Genomic DNA, 19,138 nt, shown 5'->3' with positions numbered 1-19,138 from the left:
TGTTTCAAATGATATGGGCCGTGGAAGCGAGAGAGTGTTTGACTTTTACACGCTACGATTTTTGACGGCTCCTAATGCGGGCGTCGGCTTCCGCTGCCGCCAATATACATACAAATACAAATACAAATAAATAATAATAATAATTTACAAGCAACACTTAACGCGTTGGCCATGAAATTGTGGCCAAGGCGCTGGGTGGGGTACAAATAAAAGCCGTTTGACTTGGTTCACCAAGTGCAAACTGGAGGAGGCAGAGGCGAAGGCGTGGCCCACTATAGTTCGTCTGCGATAAACGGTACTCATATCTCTCACAGAGGTAAACTGGTATGTGTAAGCCTTTCGACCCGTTTTTCGTAGTAATAATAATAAGACTCCGTTTTTTTTTCTTTCTGTCTCTCTCTCTTTTTGCTTAGAACCCAAGCCAGTTTTGTATGTTATGTGTTAATAGGTGGTTTGCTGAATATTAGCGGTTAATTCAATATTTGCACATCGTTACAGCTGGAATTTACTATTGTGCTTTGACTTTCAAACTATCTGTATGCAAACATATGTAGATATTTGCCCGGTTGAACGCGGCTAATTGGCAGTGGAAAAAAACAGTGAAAGAGGCGCCGAAATAGATCGCGCTGGAAGTTAAACCGCCATTCCAATCAACCTTGACAAAGAAATTTCAATTTGCTTAAAGGCAGACGAAAAATGTGTTTATCATATATGAAATTTATATTGGTCCAGATAGCGACACGTCGCTTCAGCTTTTCAAATTGTATCAATTTATTGCAAGAGCCGAACGAAGAACAAAACCAAACCAAGCCAAACGAAATACACACGCACGCAATTCTGTCTAATTCCACATATATGTTAAGAAATGCCGACAGCAGAAAGCATTTTTGATTGGCTTAATTATGCACAATAAATACAGTTCGTCCATATATTGTATATGTGTGTGTGATATGTTATGTCCGATATCATATTTTGCAGCTTTCTTTTCTCATATGGTAAATTGTTGGGCGCTGCCAATTAAAATAGAAATTGTTGACCTACCAAAAAATGTTTATAGCGCGCTTACTGCATTTGCATAATAAATTACTACAAATGTTGCTGCAAACAAACACCGAAAACGTAACACAGTATTTCGTCGGCGTAGTTGTTACTGCAAATCACACGCGTTTTGTTCAATAGAGGACAGAATAACTTTCGAAATACACACGACTTTTAAATTGTTAAAGCGCAAAAACGCTCTGCACAGGCGCATAACGTGTTTTAAACTGAGCGCAAAGTCGGAGTCGATCGGTCAACATCGCGCGCACTCAGCGCCAACAGCTTTAAAAACAACAACGACAACAACAACAACAGCAACTACAACAGCGTCAACAGCACAAAAGCCACAATAGGTAGCTTTAGTGAATGAAAGTGTATTTTTTTCGACTCAGCTGTCTCTATTATTGTTACAATGACAATGTGCAGTTTTTATGCATGGTCTGGGGGCTTACAATAACTGTCCTTTACATTCCCACAATACTGCGGTACAAACAATGAGCAAAAGCATGACTAAAATCTAACATATGCTGCGCTTGTAACCCACAGTGAGCATAACTTTTGAATTGAAGCGCGCAGCGGCTATACAAATTATCGATATCCGCTCCAAGGGTTTTGCAGCACTTTTTTTTAGTGTACCTAAGCAACAATCGAGTTTAATCGAAACTGGCACTTGGCTCAGCTGTTTGGAAGAAGCAGCACAAACCTTTTGCAACGAAATTTTTTGCTAACAAAATCATTAAGAGACAAGAACATGGCTGGACGTGAAGCCGTCAAACGTGCCGTGCAACAGGTGCGTCCCATATTGTCCGTGGACAGAGAAGAAGCACGCAAACGTGCTCTTAATCTGTACAAGGCCTGGTACCGTCAGATTCCTTATATTGGTAAGTCCGTTCGTTATGTCATCAAACTGTCCCGGCGCCTACCACAAATAAACAATATTCTTTTTGCGAACAGTTATGGATTACGATATTCCTATGAGCATCGAGCAGTGCCGATCCAAATTGCGCGAGGAGTTCGTCAAGCATCGTCAAGTGACTGACATTCGTGTGATTGACATGCTGGTCATCAAGGTGAGTCTTCTTCAGATGATGATCGCTGTCCTTAATTTATGATTATTTGCCTAATCAAATACAGGGCCAAATGGAGCTAAAGGAGACTGTGGAGATCTGGAAGCAAAAGGGGCACATAATGCGCTATTGGAAGGAATCGCAGGATCCCAAACCAACAGATTTTCTCTCAAAGTTTATTCAGGGCGTTAATTAGTAAATAAATCGAGCACTGTGCAAATGCTTACAAAAATTGAAATAGTTTAAATACGAAGATTAAAATGTTTCGCACGAAAAGAATATCTAATTAATCCGGATTTTCGGGCGCGCTTTCGAAGCACTTGATTTTTTGTTTATTTACTTCAAAATATATATGAACAAACTATTGTGTGTGTATACCCTACTTTCAAGGGTATGTGGAATTGGTGAATTGGTTTTGGGTAAACGAAATACAATTTAAAATCGGAGCTAGGTTGTGCAAGGTATGCTTTGTGATAACGGCTTTTGATTATTACTGCATGATGAATGGTTTGATTGATTGATAGGTGCAAACAGTCTTCCAGTTCTCGTTAGCTATTCATCGTTGATCCTTAAAATTCTATACAGGTAAATGTATCCGTTGCTCTTCATGCTTCATGGCACCAATTCAAGCAGATTGTCCAGCGCGTTAATGGAATTCGAAAAGAGATCGGTTGTAATATCATCGTAGTCCAAGCCCATGCTTTTAAGCTCTGCAAAGCATTCATCACTGAAGCCTGGTATTTCCAATGAGTTGTTACTCTTGCTGAATGCATCATGTCGATTGGTATAGCCAATGCGTTCTCTAAACATTTCGGCCAGCTGCTCATCCGTTAGCTCCACCGCATGCATCTTCTTGGAATGTTGACGTATCCTTAAATACAAAACTTTTAAATATTTCTTATATTTTCATGTAAAATCAGCACACTTACTTGCCGCGATCAGCAAACTCTTCGGGGCAGTGCTGGCACTTGTATGGATAGTCTGTATGCTCGTATTGATGTTGTCGCAGACGCGCCCGTGAATTGGTCTCGAAGTTGCAATTGTCGCAGCGCCAAATCTTTGACTTCTGGTGATTACGCTGCTCATGTTCACGCAGTAAGGCAAAATTTTGAAATTTACTGTCACAAATGCGACAGCTGACCACCTCTTCCTCCTGCACGTGGGCACGTTCATAATGCACACGCAGCTCGGCCGCATTGATGTAGTTAAGCGAACACTTCGCACACTGATAGTGCCGCTCTGAATGCCGCTTGCGATGCACCGACAGCGATTCGCTGTTCTTAAAGCTCTTTAAGCATATTTCACATTCGTGCAAGGTATCCACTGCATGCTGTTGCTGCAAATGCAACTCGTATTTGCGCATGCTGCTAAATTGTTGCTCACAAAAATTGCAGTGCACAGGCTGCTTCACCTGGCAGAAGCGCTGATGCGCCTGCAGACTGCTCTTCAAGTTGAACACCTTGTCGCAGTCGGTGCATATAAATTGCTGCTCTGCAATATCTGCACCCAATGGCTGCTGCTGTTGAAGCGTATGCATTCTTGTATAGTGAGTGCGAGCCGATCGCTGATCCTTGAAAATGCGTCCACAGGCGGGACAATTCTGTTGCACGTAGCAATACATTTCTGCAAAGGATTAAGATCAACCCTTAGGAATTGAATTTTTTTTTTTTTGTCTTATAATCAAATACGCACCAAAATCGCCATCAATTTTGTGATGCTCTATTAGATGCTGCTGCATGTCCGTGCGACTATTGGTCACATAGCTATTACAAGGTCGACATTTAAAGCTTTGATCTATGAATATTGCATTATTATATAGTTATAACACTTGTAGGTTAGCCAAGCCTTACTTTTCGTCAGTCCAATGATATCATCCTCGGGCACATCACAATTGTGAATTCTCATATAATGGGTGCGCATCTGTTTGGCATCCGTGTGCGTATGCTTGCAGATAGTGCAACTGAGCAACGGTATGTTCACATTCACTTCTTTACTGGTCTTTACCTTTGAGGTGGTGGCCGTGGAGCTGGTACTTGAACCACTCAGTTCCTCCGTAGCTTCAAATTAACAATGTAGATTTAAATCAATTACACATCAGAGAGTTTTGAGCTTAGTGCTTACATTTTAATAACGTCGCTTTAATGGATTCAATGGATTGCAGTTCCTGCTTGCTTTGGCCGCTGTTATTATCATCGTTCAGAGTCATATAGAGAGCGCGCTGTATGAGATCGCACTCAGCATCCGGCAGACCGGATAAATCACCATTTTTGTTATTAAAATTATAATTATTGTTGTTTTCGCTGCTTTTGCTTTCATTGATATTAATACTATTGTCATAGAAGGTTTCACTGTTCTTCGCATCCGACCCATCGTTCTCATCCTCCTCATCCTGATCATTGCTATCATACTTGACATCAAAGATAATAACTGCAAAGCAAATAAATTTAAGATACATTTCTATAACTATTAGTTACGTATGCTTGCTTTCATCCTCCTTAGGTGGCTCGTTGGTAAACGTAACATCAGTGTCTAGACGTGGCATTTTTGCACCGCGCATATAAAGTACGTTCTCCTCTATGGGCGCGGATACACCATCGTAACTCTCCACGAACTGTTGGAACTCTTGACTGAATTGATTCCAATGCAGCAGCTCGCTGCTAGCTTTTCGCTTCAGTTCACCTGTTGTCGTGGTCGGCGAGGTCGTCTGTGCCGGCGGCAACAGCTTAAGGGTTTGCGACTCGGCGAATAGTTTACGATTGGACTCCAGGGCGAGCTCCACGAAGTGCATCGTTACCTCAAGGGCTCGGCAGCAACGAACGCAAATCTGCATGGGCCACCTGTAGCCGCCGGGTGAGCGAGCCGTTAACGGTAGATTCGTACACTGGCGTAGGCCTTGACCATAGGTGCGCGCATTTTTCAGATCCGGTATTTTTGCATCCAGTTTGACGGTCTGGCGACTTACTGAGAGGCACGCGCGGCATTTTGTGTTGTTCACTTTGTTCATAGCAAGCAGCGCGTTGGATTTTGCAGCATCCGCTGCGGCGGCCATTCGTATGCAAGTCAATTGTCTGTATATACGCACGTAAAGTCTTTTTCACTGTATTTATTTGTTTAAAATGAGTTATTTGTATGGATTACAATTTGACAATGCCGCATTGGCTTTTCACTTGTTTTTTCGCACTCTCGAAATATTAGAGAATCTCGAACAAGAGAGTTTAGTGTGAACTGAATCGATGCCTTATGAACAAGTTCCACGGCATAGCAACCATGTTTATTTGAATTGACATATCTACCATTTCAAAATGGGTACAAAAAAAACTTATAAACGGAATTTATTAGTTTTATTATGAAAACTCAAAATCAAGAAAATTATTATTATACTTCAAAGAAATTATAAGCGGATCCCTGAAGCGTTTAAATTCTATTCGATATTCACTAACATTTATCGATAGTCATTTACGATATGTCCAGATAAATTCCTCACTGACCCGCGTAAATCGAATAAGAAAATATTGAAGAAATCAATATGATTTAAATAAATTTATTGACAATGCCCTTCTTGAGACCAAATAAAATATCATTTTTAGATCAAAATAAATAAGTATCATTTAAAGTTTCGTTTATATTAATTAGGTAATGATGGACTCACAAGTCCAATTTAATCAGCTAGTTAAAGAAATACACTTTTGTTTTAGAAAAGAATTGTCTTTAAAACTTAGGTTTGGACAGGTTAATATCTAAGTACTCTATATTTATACAATTATATGTACATATATATAAGTTATACAGATACTAATTAATGTACGCATTGATGGCAAAGACAGCACTTCAAATTGATGTAGATGCATTACTAAACAATTAAACTTTATTACTGTTAACAAAATAGATTTAAGTAATGATGCAGGTATATTATAAATGTGCTTTACATGAATGTTTAAATCTTGGAGATGCTAAATAAAAACTGAGTTAATGCTTATAATGTCTCTACGTAACCATAATAATAATACCTTTTCACAAAGGTATGAACAAATAACACTCGATTTACTATTTCGATATGCATATCTTAGATATATAACTGGATACTTATATATCTAAAATATAAGCATACTTGATTGCCATGTTAAGTGTAAATCTAAAATAAGGTATGCATTAAAGCGTTTAGATGAGTGTTACATTGTATGCTTATACTACAAATATCTTTGTACAGGTTGCCATTAAATTACACAATTCTTATCATTTTTACTTTCAGCTTGATGCGTCAGATGGCTGGCTAGTCGGACTGGTCGATCTCAACCTTCAACGATCTACGCTCACGAAATTTACCCAAAGTCGGTATATCATTAATACAGTAAATTTGATCAATCTCCTGCTCGGTCAGCTCCCACTTGTGCTCACGTAGCGCATGTCTGCGAAAACTAAAAAAGGAAAGCAAAATAATTTGTATTCAAATATAATTATTTCGGAATATATAAAGAATAAATCAAAACTTACGGATTGCGCCTCATATAGGTGCGCACACATTTGGGACACTTGTAAGAGTGTGTGCTCTTATGGCTGGACATATGATTCCTGAGATGCAGACTAGTAAGCATATCGCGTCCGCATTCCGGGCAAATATACTGTACGGCCGTGTGGGAGGCAGTCTGATGTCGTTTCAGATGATGCTTGTAGTTAAATGTCTTAGTGCAGCCATTAATGCCGCATTTGAGAGGCGTCTGTGCTCCGACGCTATGCTCCGCCAGTAAATGCGACTCCAATTCGGATGTGTTTGCAAACTCTTTAGGACACTGTTTGCATGGAACTTTTACTGTCGTATGCCGTTTCATGTGATAGTTAAGTAGCGTTACAGTGCGGTATGTTGTATTGCAGATCTTGCACTGATGCTGGTAACTATTGCGCGGCGATATAATGCCGCTGGAATGTTGCTCCAGCTCGTGCTGCAACAGCTTGCCAAGCTCATCGAAGGTGTGATTACATTGCTTGCACACAAAGATGGGGGTACGGGGTAGGCGCGAGCGCAGGTCTTTAACTGGCGATGGCTCTAACGCAGCAGTCAGTAGCTTATCGGTTCCATTCAATAGGTGACTGTGATTGGGTTCAATGCTGAAGCTGTCGCTGTTCTTAATGGTCGTGGCATGCTCTCCATCGCCTATAAAATCAAGATCGAAGTCAAATGGAGTGGGCGTTGGAAAGAGTGCTGAGCCAGCAGTTGCTGTTGTTGCTGGTCCTTCTTCACTTGTTGTTGTTATTGATGGTGTTTCTGCTTCTGTGGTGTTAGTGTTTGCTGGTTCTGTTGATCCAGTAGGTTCAGTAGGTTCAGTTGTGGTTGCATCGATTGTGTCTTTTGGTGCTTCGGTTTGTGTATTTGTGGTTACATTTTCCGTTGTGAATCCTGTGTCCCTGTCTAGCGACGATGAACAAGGATCATTGAGCATCAGCGTAGTTAAAAAACATTTTTAAATTGGCATTTGAAACGTTAAGTTGTTGCAGTTGTTGTTGTTGTTCCGGCATGTGTTGGGCATATTTGGAATTTGAGTTTGAATTCATTGTTGCTACGCTATTGACCCTCTTACCGCATTTTCCATTGCCATCGCCATCGCCGTTGCCATCGCCTCCACCGCTGCCATTGCCATCACCATCCACAGAGTCCGAGAAATGCTGCCCCAATATGTTCGAATCTAGTGGAGTTGTTGTCCCCAATGTTGTTGTTGCTGTTGTTGATATATTGCCATCACTGGCGTTGAGCGGCAATGTAGTTGTTGCCGTCGATGTGGTCGTGGTTGCCGCTGAACTAGTTGTCAATTGAGGCGCCTGCATCTCAATAATTGTGTCCACTAAATGGCTACGCTGCAGATGTCTTATAAGCGTGCGCTTAGCCGCAAAGGACCGAATACAGCGTGGACAGTCATAAGGCAATTCTACTCAGATGAAAGAAATTGCTTCAATAATTCATGTTTTATAAATATTGTTATTACAATATTGTTACTTACTGCGTATGATAAACACCTCATTGGCATGCGTAGACCCTGTACATATTTTCGTGGAAAATTGTTTGTTTAAATGTAGTTTTAATTTTAATATAAATATATTTACCACCATCATTAATGCCATGATGCGCACTTAAATGTTTGCGCATTTCACCCTCCTGTTCGCATTCAAATGGACATTTAGCACACATTACCATAGGATCTGAAAAGACAAAGGAATAACGTTAGTACTGAAAATGAAAATAGACGAATTTATAAAATATGGAACTAATTTTCTGATCTTGGTTCACGCACTACAAAAATAGCTTCTAGACATATAAATAAATTCTTAGGAGTTAGATGAACTCGCATCCTTTTTTATTATCGGCTATTCCTAGCGGATCCCTAAGACTATCAGTTTCAATTCTTGATTTTTCTTTTATCTATCTAACTTTATATATATTCATGATATGATAACACTCTATTCAGATACTCCAAGTACTTACTTTTGTCAACGTGAACATTTATCTTCTCAATGGCTGTACGAGCCACAGAAACCTTGTCGCCCTTGGCCTGCACCATGTCCCGTGTGGGCATGCGCTTATGCACCGTCTTATAATGTCGAATGAGCAGTCGTTTCATATTATACAAATTGGTGCACAGCTCACAGCGATACGGCGCCAAACCTACAGAGCAACAACTCAATGAAGTTAAACAAAGAACAAACATTTAGTAGATTCACTCACCGCGGTGCACGAACATGTGATTCTCGAACTTATATTGGCTGGTGAACTTCTTATTACAATGGATGCAATACGGTTTCTGCAGATGCTTCGATTGTTCATCATCGAAGTCGTCAACATCGTCATCGTCACTGGTAAGCAACAGATTCTGATCAGCAGCCGCATCGTTGTTGTCATTTTCATCCTCATTTTCAGCATCCTCCTCGTCTTCTTCATCCTCTTCGCCAACCTCGACATCTTCAAAATCCTCGAATAGATTTTCCGCATCAAAGTCCAAACTGATATTATTGTTATCAATAACAATATCATCTCCATCAACGACAGGCATATCATCGGCGGGTATGGTACAAATGGCAGCCACATCGGTATTATCTATAAAATCTTGCATATCACCAAATATACTTGTGTTTGGATTTGTTGTGGCCGATGTGGCGATTCCCACACCGTTTGCATCTGCTGCAATTGTTGGCGGTGTTTTTGTTGGTGTTGTCAGGCTGTTAGCAAACGATTGCTCTGGGAACATTGAAAATGTATTTGACTCTGTAGCTGCCGTTGTTACTGATGTTGTCGCATCAGTATTCGGTAACTGCTCTGCAGTTGCTGCATAGAACAATGGTGTGGTATCCACCACAACATTTAGCTCATTCATAGTTGTTCCCACAGTTGTTGTTGTCGTTGTTGATTCCATAATTTGTGGCGCACACGGAGTTGTTAATGTAGTTGATGCAGTGGATGCCGCTGACGTCATGGAAGGATCTTAAAATACAAAATTGTTTGTTTAAATCGCACTGAATTGGTAATTGAAATTATTAGTCTTACATTTTATGGCAACTGGAATATCAGGCTGGCTGGAAGCATTACCACTGTTTACCATTGTATTAGCGCCCCCCTGCTTCGGCTCATGCGTCCAACTGGGACGCAGTTGCACCTCACTGGGCACTATCAGATGCTTATCGCTGTAGTGCACACGCAGTTGCCCACTGGTTGGCGCCTCGAACAGACACATATCGCAGGAATAAATGCGACTTTTATCTGCCGGCAAAAGTAATTGGGATCTATCCAAATTATTCGAACGATTATCGCCAACGCTGGACTTGTGTTCCGTCGTATAATGCTGGATGAGATCGGCGCTGCGTAGCGAATAATAGGAGCACTGATCGCAATAGAATTTTGGCAAATCTATAAAGGAACCATTGTTAAGATAAAGTGCGCTTTCTTAATTTACATTGACTCACGACTATGCGTTAATTGATGAGATTTCAGACGTGCCATCGTGGGAAATGCTTTTGGACACAGCTTGCATTTATGTTTCAGTGCGCCAGTAGACGCGGGAGCTGGTCGTGCCTTCGGCTTGACTACAAATAGAGAGCAAATCTTAGTTAGCAATTACCAAAATGAGTAAATGAGTTGAAGGACACACCTTTTATCTGTGGCAATACATTGCCCACAGACATATGACTTAAGTCGATGTCCATTGCACTATATGTCAAGTCAGGCTTGGAATCATCCAGTAGGCTCTGTAATGTCATGTTAGGTGCCGCCCCATTGCCGTTTTTGCTGTCGTCAATGTACTCGAATACCACACCGCCATCATTCACTTGCTGCAAGGAGCCATCGGGCATGACCAGAAACTCGGCACCTATGCTTACATTGCCGCTATTGCCACACCCTATTGTTGGCTCAGCCGCCTGGGTGGTGGACTGTACGACGGGCAACGAGTTCGCCAATTGTTGCTCTATATCACGCAGCTGATCCGCATCAAGTTGAGGATGCGAAAAATCTTCTGGCGTCAGCACAGTGGGAATCAACAGTTCCATATCCTCCAGAGTGCAGACCTTCACTTGCTCCTCGCCATCTCCTGGTTCTATTGGTAGTTTTGGCGGTGATTTTATTGCGTTTGCAGCTGCCTGCATGGATCTGCGGATCTTGAGCTGATGCTCAATTTGGGCAGCCGTCAGGCCATGTACTTTGCGATAATGTTCCGGCAGCTGGCGGTGCTTGTACGTGACAAAGCTGCACAATTTGCACTGATGACTCGATGCATCTGTATGAGCGTCCGGATTTGAGTGTGCGTGCGTAGAAAGTACAAAATGTTGCAAATTAGTTTTAAGTCACTTTCAACTTAGCGATATTCAATGCCAATTACGAATTAGCACCACATAGGTTATAAGTACAATTAAATAAATAGCATACATATATATATATATAAATTAACTGAAATAGATCGAATATTTTCAGTCTATCCTCGACTGAGGCGATTACTCGATTCCCGACACAATGTCGTCAGCTATTTTACAATTGGACAATAACAGAGTCGCATCATAATTGGCTAGGGTGTTTACCAAACGTTGACATAGGCGTGCAATTTAACGATACACGTTTCATGATAAAAGAGTATTCAACGTTCACATAATAACAAACTGTCAAAATACACCTGAGTCATCCCTTTCTTACCTGCGTGCATGCGTATGTGCTGCTTGAGCTCCATGCGATTGTATACCATGGTACCGCATACTTTACATTCGTGCCGCGTCATAGACTTTTGTGGCTTTTGATCCCAGAGTCTGGACAGCGACGCATCCTCGCTCTCGTTGGACTGCAATAAAATCAAAACAAATGCTTGAAACACACACCCAGACACACACAATCACAGGGCAATTGCCTCTCACACCCACCTCGAGCCTTTGTGTTGGCTGTTGACCATTGGAACGCGTCGAGTTTAGCTTTAGCTTGCCGGGGCACAGTTTCCGACAGAGTATTTCATGTGCTCTCAGTCCGTTCTGTATGAAATAGTAGGAGATTTGCAAACTCTTACTACACTCCACGCATATGTATTGCGGCAGCTCGGGCTGATTTTCGATGCGCATGCAGAATAATAGTAAACGCAGTAGGGGTATTTTTGTAGAGGACGCGTCATTTTCGCCACTGCCGCACTCGATTAGCGAGTCTAGTTTGTAGAATTCCGCTTCGGATTTGAGGCAACAGCGACACGAAAATTTGTAATTCGTTTCCATGCCCTCTGTTTTTAATCGCTTGTGCGCCATGTTGGCACATCTAAAACGGGTTAGAGTTATGCGGCGACGATGGCTATTGCTTTTATTGACAGCATATAAACAGAAATTGAAATTATTTTGTTGTGTCGCGCACTAACGCAAAAATATTGTTCATCTAGCCGTTCTAGAAGCGCAGACATTAAAAAAGCATTAACAATGTGACGCCGTCGCGTTAGTTCAGGGTTGCAACTCTATTATCATTTTGTGTGAATGACAAACAGTGATTAAATGTTATCGAAGCCTGAAATCTTACTTTGATAAGGAAATACAAAACAAAACAATTGGAAACTCCTATTTATTTTTTTATTTTTTTAATAAATATTTTAGCTTATTTTAAATGCTAATTCTGCAGCAATGAGTGTTAATCCAGCTCGTGTTCAAGCTGCACGGCATGCATTTTTTTAATATGACACTTAAGCAAATGGTTTTCACGATATTTCTTTGGACAATACGGACAATTCACCGCGGGCGCCAAATGTGTGCGTCGATGCACAGCCAAAGAAGAGCTGGACTTGGTTGAAACCCCACATAATTCACATGTATATTTACGCTCTCCACTGTGCGTAGGCAAGTGTGCGCGCAAATCCCACTTGTTTGGGGCGCAATAGCTGCAAAAAGTACACTGCCAACGGTTCGACTTATCTTCATGGTAACGAATCCTGTGTAAGCGGAATTTGCTGGCATGGGAGAAGCCCATATGACACACATCACAGACATACGGATAGCTGCCGCTGTGTGCACGATATTTGTGCCTTCGCAGGTGTTCTTCATTGTAAAAACATCGCTCGCACTCATCGCAGTTTAACATTTGAATATCCTGAGTGGGAAGGAACTCCAACAATTTCTCGTAGTACGATTGATAGCGGCAGCGAAATCTGGAATTTGCTTTACACATTGCATGCTGCTTCTGGAACCATTTAATAAGCTCACAGACACTGCGACAGACCACTTGTGGACTGAGTGCCACATTGAAACGTTCTGCCAGCCTTTGACCTATTTCCTGGGCACTTTTCATGCGCTCTTCCTTGAAGTCTTCGTTTCTGTGGTCCTTTCGCCATAGATATTCATGTTGATGCATTTGATCAATAAAGTCAAGCAGAAGCTCTGGGCGAGTATGCTGCATGCTATAGAATGGCCGGTTGTTGTTCTGGGTGGAAACTAATTAATAATAATAGAATTCATTAATAAAATTCCACTTACCTGAGCCGGTTCCTTGAAAGTCAGCACGTCCTCAACTTCCGCTCCTAGCTGCATATTCAAGTCTACTTCATCCAAATTAAAGTTATCAGTTTCTGCCTCCACATCTGAACCCTCATATTCGCTGTTTATTTTTTTTAGATTTTGCAGCTCCAGTTCAACTTCGGCCTGGATTTCCAAATTCAAGTTCGGTGCGTGTTGTCCCTCCCATTGGTCCGCGGCATGGCTTGTTCTCAAATGCCTGAGAAACAGCACCCAGTCTGCAAACCCATCTATTTCGCAAAGACAACATTTAATAAAAATTTCAGCAGGTCCACCTAATTTTAAATAAACTCTTGCACTTTCTATATAATTATTGGTTATATAGTCCCTGCTCATTGTTTACTTGTTAGACATGCCAACTTGTTCTTATATAAAATTAATTTGCCATTCACCCGATTTCGTTTTCCATTTGGTATTTAATAGTATATTATTATAAGTTATTGCCGGTACACAAATTGTGTACACCTCCCATTTAATTAAAATTATTAACGAAAAGTTGCACCGTTTTGAATTTGTAAAGCACTTTAAATGGCAAACAGTTATGATATACCCAGTTGGGCTGGCAAACCGCCCACTGGGCTGCATTTGGATGTGCTCAAGGATGACAAGCTGGTTCAAAAGCTAATGGTTGACGAGAAACGTTGCTATTTATTTGGCCGGAATAGCCAAATGAACGATTTCTGCATAGATCATGCATCCTGTTCGCGTGTGCATGCAGCCTTTGTCTACCACAAGCACCTGAACATTGCCTTCCTCGTTGATCTCGGCTCCAGTAGGCTAATCAAATATAATGAAACTTCATCTTTACTCATTGTAAATTTTTGACATTACAGCCCACGGAACATTTATTGGCAACCTACGCCTGGAGGCGCATAAGCCCACACAGCTACAGATCAACAGTACCTTTCATTTTGGGGCCTCTACACGGAACTACATATTGCGGGAACGGCCCTCAGCGGGTGGTCAGCATAGTAATATTATGGAGGATCTGCCAATGAGCGAGACGAGCGACGGAACTTTGCTTGGTCTCCCCGAGAGCCAAACTGAGCTGGATGTACGTCAAGGCCAGATAATCTAATACTTATCTAGTAATGCTGAAAAATTCTTTCTCACAGAACCTGACCGAATATAATACGGCCCACAACCGCCGTATCTCAATGTTGGGCATTGCCGATGACAACAATTTACGCAAACAGAATGCTTTAAAGCAGGGACGCAAGAGACGCAATGTCACCTTTAACGATGAGGAGATCATCATAAATCCCGAAGATGTGGATCCAAATGTTGGACGGTTTCGCAATCTGGTCCAAACAACTGTGGTGCCAGCGAAACGTTCACGCTATGAACCAAATCACATGGGTCTGCACACAGGTACTAGTAGTGCTGCCAGTGCTCATGCTACTCATCAGATGTTCCAGCAGAGCCTAGTCGAGATGAAGCAGCAGCAGCTACAACAGCAAAATCAGCAACAACAGCAGCAACAGTTGCCAACAACACCCCAAGCCGCTAGCCACTCGCCAATCAATTCATTATATCAGGGATTGCCAGCCAGCAGCTATGAGCACAAAGCCAACAGCGAATTTGAACCGATTTCCCCGCTGGGCATTGGCTCAAAACTAGGTCTCATGTTACCGAATCCGGCACCAGATGTAACGCCCACATTCGAGGAGCCGCTGATTCCCAGCTCGTCAATAGCCCAAAAGTTGGCTGTGGCCAATGCTAACGGTATGTAGTGTTGAATATGATTTTTAGCCTAAATTATAATTTGTAATTTTCAGTGCGTCGCTTTGTGGATGATGCGCATGAAACAAGTGGAGAGGGCGACTCGATGTGTCCGCAGAAGAAGAAATATGCTAAAGAGGCGTGGCCCGGACGTAAGCCAATGTTGGGGCAATTGTAAACCCTGTCCCATAATCTTGGATAAACACATGGAAATAGGGTACACAGCTATTCCAAATTGGAATTTCCCTGGCGCCCTGAATGCGAACTATCTTTAACCCATTTGTAGTTCCATAACCATTTTTATGAAAAATAGAAAGAAACTATATTTCTTGATTACATTTTGCAGCTGTGTGGATACCGTGGATAGGGTATGACGTCCCTAATGTTCTTAACTCCCGTCAACAGCTGAAGATAACGCTCAAAACCCATGCCAAAGCCTCCAGTGGGCAAGCCACCATATTTGCGCAATTCCACATACCAAGAGAGGTCCTTAGGAAATTTTGGATGTTTACTTAGTAGCTCAGCATCAGATTCGCGTAGGCTGCCGCCGCACAGCTCGCCTACAGAAGGCATCAGCAAATCCAGCGCATGAACTCGTTGTGGATCGCTGCGTGAAACCTTCATATAGAAGGGTTTCTGTTGTGTAGGCCAGTTGAGCACAAAGACGGGTGCTCCGCAGTGTGCGACCAAAAATAACTCTTGCTCCTTGCTAAACCCATCATCCGCACTCACAAGAGTCTTAAACTTATCTCTATTAGCCACAACCACTGCCAAGGCCTCATCATAGCTCATAACTTTCCAAGGCACCTGCATCCAATCCAAGTCTGAGCTGGCATTAGCCCTACTCTGACAAAAATGCAAATCGGACGCACTGCTGTTGAGAAGGCGCTTAGTAATTTCCTTTAGCGTACACTCTATAAATGCCGCCAGTTCATCCAGCTGTTCCATATATACAAGCTCCGCCTCAAACATGTAGAACTCGGCTAAATGCAGTGGCGATTTGGAATTTTCCGCACGAAAGGCGGGCGCAAACGTGTACGTGTTGCCCAAGCCATAGGACATTGCTTCTAGATGCAGTTGACCAGAGACGCTCAGAAAGGCCTTCTGATCGAAATAACTCTCCTCCACGGGCACATTAGGCCGCGACATCTGCTTGAGCAACTGCGCTGATTCGGGTTGAACGCGAAAGACCTACATTTAAGAGTATGGAAGGTTATTTTAAGCGAAGCAATTTTTCTGTTCTCTTACCTCGCCAGCTCCTTCGCAATCGTTGGTAGTAAGTATGGGCGTGTTTATCTGCACAAAATTCAGCTCGTCCATGTAATCGTGTATAGCCTTCTGTGCTTTGTGTCTGACTCTCATTTGGGCTGCAATGTAGTCGATGCGTGAACGCAAATGCAGGTGCTCTCGCACATATTCCGGCGCATGCTGCTGTTTGGGTGAGAACGGATACCCGTCCTGCAGATGACCCTCCGCTGCACACAAATAAAATATGAGTCGTGTGAATTTATTATATAAGCTACACATGTATGTATGTATTTACCTATTGATTGAACATTCTCTGCGTGCAATTCGTAATGCCCATTTGGCGCCACTTGTACACGACCTACGGCGCTGACTACGCTGCCCGCTGTCAGCTTCTGCGTCTCCAGAGTTCGTGGCACAACCAACTGAAACTTGTCGCTAGTGGAACCATCGTTGATGTCCAAAAATATATTGTTTTTCAAACGTCGCACATTCTTTATCCAGCCCTATAATAAAAAAAAAAAAAAATCATAAATCACATAATAGTTAGCCAAGCCTTTTCTCTTTACCTGTACTTGTAGCGTGTCACCTGCTTTGTTTGCGCCAGCTATTTGGGCAATGCGTTTAACGCTGCTATAATATCTTCTAATCAAAAACATTGCACTCACATTTCTTTGTCCGCCAATCAGCTGTTTCTAGCAAAGGCAAGTACGCTGCTCCAAATGCCGGTTGCCAAGTGAGTATGGCCGGACAAGCTCCGCTAATTGTAAGTATTCAAGTTTTAAGTCGCATTTACACATTTAAAACTCCACTCTACGGAATACCCATATATATTGCAAAACTATATATATGTACGACATACTAGCTTTAAACTGCAGCGCGATGCATTACAATCGATTACGATCGATAGCACTAAACTATTCAAAGTTTGGCAGTTAAGTTTGTATCGTGATGAAGTTCAATTAATAAATTTCTTCTTTGAACCATTGGTAAAATTTAATTCCGTTTATTACGTACGATAAAAACGTACAATATTTATTTTTTATTTAATACTTAGCAAAAATTAACTTATAAAATAGCACATAAATTGCTTTGAAAGCCAGATTTCCAGTGCCATTATAGACTGCTAATCTTTACTGTTTTTAATGAAACACCTACATTTCATCGGGATATAGAACAGTCAGTATTTTGCTGGATCCAATCATTAGCTAGTTTTAATAGTTTTGGATTATCCACAAATTCTTTTTGATCCTGCTGCTTGGCGTCATTATCTTTGCCACCTTTACGCACAAATGCGGCTTCGCCCCTCCTGAGAATTCCAACTTCTGCCATTTCATTCATGTTGACAGACTTATTTTCACGAAAGTTTCTAATGCTTAGGTGATTAACTAATTTTTCCAGTCCCACAGTATCGGGAGTATAATTTAAAAATTTGCCAACTTTGGATATAGTACCTGGTAAATCTACGAGCATGTCCTCATAGTTAAGATAAAGCACATTTGGGAGTTGACTATGAGCCTTGGCCTCTTTTATATGACTGAAATAAGGTAGCCAAGGATCTGCAATGAGTTAATTGTACAAATTTTCGAAAGAAATCTAATATTGGAGATGTATACTTAATCCTTGCTGAAAATAGCGCCAATAACGTTCGAAGTCTCCCACGTAGCCCTGTGTGCGAAACAAACGATTCAGATAATAATAGGAAACAGCTACATCCTTGGGATTGCGAGCCACATAGATGATCTGAAAAAAAAAAAAATAGAAAATATAACCGAATTGTTACTTAGTTTAGAATCAGTTACCTTGCATTTATTCTCCAGGACACTTGGTGGTATCAGAGAAAAGGGAAAATGGGTTTTAATAAATCGTCGCTGACTGTGAGGTAATTCGCCCAGCGTCTCGTAACCCGGTCGCGAAATTTGTTCAATAAACTCGAGAGCAGCTGGAGAGTGACTATTCTCAGCTTGAAGCTCTGCCTTGACTTCATCGTGCACGAACAAGGGAAATCTGTCGAAAAGTTTATAATTAAAAGAAAAAATCCTGCAAGTTTCGAATCTCCACTTACTCCAAAAAGGGAAAACGTTCAGTGAGAGGACGTTGCTGTGCCTGTGCAAAGTCCAGACGATTGGCTAGTAACCAGATGAGCTCTTGTGTCCAGGTGGTGCCCGATCGCGGAACGGTTGCTATCCATATATCATCGGGGCGCGCCTCGAAATTGTAATATTGCGCCGCATGGGCCTTATACTTGTATGGAAAGAAATAACCCTCGGGTCCAACTTGCACAAAGCCCGTGCGCTCACCTGCGAAGCGTATTTCGATTAAATTCAATTTGTATATTTAGTATTTCCAATTACTGCCCACCTGTGAAGTACTCCAGCAGATCCGCATTGATGGAAGCTTCCACATCGCGAATCTCATAAGGAAATATTTTTTCGCACTTTTCCATTGCTCTACGAGACGCACTCGACAAGAAGCTAGCATTAACTAAATGCGACAACCGCCCAACTGGTTGCGATTGTGGCCGGGAAAGCGTCTTGTTAATACACGTACACACACAGGCACACACGCAAATATACTCTCTCACACACACACTCAAGACATTTGGTTGCAACACTTTCGGCTACTCAGTGAAAGTGACCTCTGCGGCCGGAATTCGACAGCCGCTTGGCACAGTATTCAATTGGAACTCAATAAGTGCCTAGATAAGCGAAGTGTAATGCTGAATAAAGTAAACAACAGTAATTTGCCAGGCTCTGCAAATACCTTTCAGGCAACTACAATAACTATTTTTTAAAAAGCGTTGCAAGCCCTAACTGTGATCTGACATTATATGTATATAGCATACATATGTATATCTATCTGAATATAAGTTGCAGTAGCTAAAGTTCCTCAAAAGGTTTCTTAATGCTAATGCATATGCCACAATCAAAAGTCTTAAAAAATAATAAATGCGATAAAAGAGAAATAAATTCCAGTCTCAAAATTTGTGCTCGAAATTGAAATATTAATAAGAATGGTAATATAAGATAAGAAACATTCGAAAATTATTAACTAAGAAAATGGTG

General features: G+C 41.6%; 7 protein-coding genes across 7 annotated transcripts; 2 read left to right on the top strand and 5 right to left on the bottom strand.

Annotated features, from left to right (window-relative positions):
* Window positions 1-1,704: 1,704 nt before the first annotated feature.
* Window positions 1,705-2,469, top strand: LOC6580925 (NADH dehydrogenase [ubiquinone] 1 alpha subcomplex subunit 6). Its single transcript, XM_002006686.4, has 3 exons — window positions 1,705-1,919; window positions 1,993-2,108; window positions 2,173-2,469. The coding sequence occupies exons 1-3, from the start codon at window positions 1,790-1,792 to the stop codon at window positions 2,299-2,301; spliced, it is 375 nt and encodes a 124-aa protein (XP_002006722.1). The 5' UTR covers window positions 1,705-1,789; the 3' UTR covers window positions 2,302-2,469.
* On the bottom strand, window positions 2,402-5,340 carry LOC6580924 (zinc finger protein 2 homolog). Its single transcript, XM_002006685.4, has 6 exons — window positions 4,590-5,340; window positions 4,227-4,532; window positions 3,956-4,162; window positions 3,798-3,899; window positions 3,035-3,728; window positions 2,402-2,976 (listed from the first exon to the last, which is right to left on the bottom strand). The coding sequence occupies exons 1-6, from the start codon at window positions 5,152-5,154 to the stop codon at window positions 2,718-2,720; spliced, it is 2,133 nt and encodes a 710-aa protein (XP_002006721.1). The 5' UTR covers window positions 5,155-5,340; the 3' UTR covers window positions 2,402-2,717.
* A 363-nt stretch (window positions 5,341-5,703) lies between these two features.
* LOC6580923 lies at window positions 5,704-12,025 on the bottom strand. Its single transcript, XM_002006684.4, has 12 exons — window positions 11,490-12,025; window positions 11,269-11,410; window positions 10,235-10,858; window positions 10,050-10,169; window positions 9,634-9,993; window positions 8,818-9,570; window positions 8,578-8,757; window positions 8,199-8,294; window positions 8,096-8,131; window positions 7,679-8,023; window positions 6,597-7,509; window positions 5,704-6,520 (listed from the first exon to the last, which is right to left on the bottom strand). Exons 1-12 carry the CDS (start codon window positions 11,856-11,858, stop codon window positions 6,376-6,378), a joined length of 4,083 nt encoding a protein of 1,360 aa, XP_002006720.2. The 5' UTR covers window positions 11,859-12,025; the 3' UTR covers window positions 5,704-6,375.
* A 131-nt stretch (window positions 12,026-12,156) lies between these two features.
* LOC26527856 (zinc finger and BTB domain-containing protein 47) lies at window positions 12,157-13,479 on the bottom strand. Its single transcript, XM_015164536.3, has 2 exons — window positions 13,068-13,479; window positions 12,157-13,014 (listed from the first exon to the last, which is right to left on the bottom strand). Exons 1-2 carry the CDS (start codon window positions 13,440-13,442, stop codon window positions 12,229-12,231), a joined length of 1,161 nt encoding a protein of 386 aa, XP_015020022.1. The 5' UTR covers window positions 13,443-13,479; the 3' UTR covers window positions 12,157-12,228.
* A 57-nt stretch (window positions 13,480-13,536) lies between these two features.
* Window positions 13,537-15,164, top strand: LOC6580922 (nuclear inhibitor of protein phosphatase 1). The gene is made up of 4 exons (XM_002006683.4): window positions 13,537-13,878; window positions 13,940-14,160; window positions 14,222-14,831; window positions 14,885-15,164. The coding sequence occupies exons 1-4, from the start codon at window positions 13,635-13,637 to the stop codon at window positions 15,004-15,006; spliced, it is 1,197 nt and encodes a 398-aa protein (XP_002006719.1). The 5' UTR covers window positions 13,537-13,634; the 3' UTR covers window positions 15,007-15,164.
* Window positions 15,108-16,781, bottom strand: LOC6580921 (probable asparagine--tRNA ligase, mitochondrial). The gene is made up of 4 exons (XM_002006682.4): window positions 16,643-16,781; window positions 16,372-16,579; window positions 16,077-16,303; window positions 15,108-16,019 (listed from the first exon to the last, which is right to left on the bottom strand). The coding sequence occupies exons 1-4, from the start codon at window positions 16,730-16,732 to the stop codon at window positions 15,162-15,164; spliced, it is 1,383 nt and encodes a 460-aa protein (XP_002006718.1). The 5' UTR covers window positions 16,733-16,781; the 3' UTR covers window positions 15,108-15,161.
* A 289-nt stretch (window positions 16,782-17,070) lies between these two features.
* On the bottom strand, window positions 17,071-18,729 carry LOC6580920 (sulfotransferase 1C4). The gene is made up of 5 exons (XM_002006681.4): window positions 18,435-18,729; window positions 18,139-18,373; window positions 17,876-18,080; window positions 17,690-17,816; window positions 17,071-17,632 (listed from the first exon to the last, which is right to left on the bottom strand). The coding sequence occupies exons 1-5, from the start codon at window positions 18,517-18,519 to the stop codon at window positions 17,235-17,237; spliced, it is 1,050 nt and encodes a 349-aa protein (XP_002006717.1). The 5' UTR covers window positions 18,520-18,729; the 3' UTR covers window positions 17,071-17,234.
* Between the last annotated feature and the right edge of the window lie 409 nt (window positions 18,730-19,138).

Source organism: Drosophila mojavensis, unplaced genomic scaffold (assembly GCF_018153725.1).
Source record: "Drosophila mojavensis isolate 15081-1352.22 unplaced genomic scaffold, ASM1815372v1 contig_81, whole genome shotgun sequence".
Taxonomy (NCBI): domain Eukaryota; kingdom Metazoa; phylum Arthropoda; class Insecta; order Diptera; family Drosophilidae; genus Drosophila; species Drosophila mojavensis.
The sequence above is the reverse complement of the archived record's forward strand: the minus strand, read 5'-3'. Positions and strand labels throughout refer to the sequence as shown.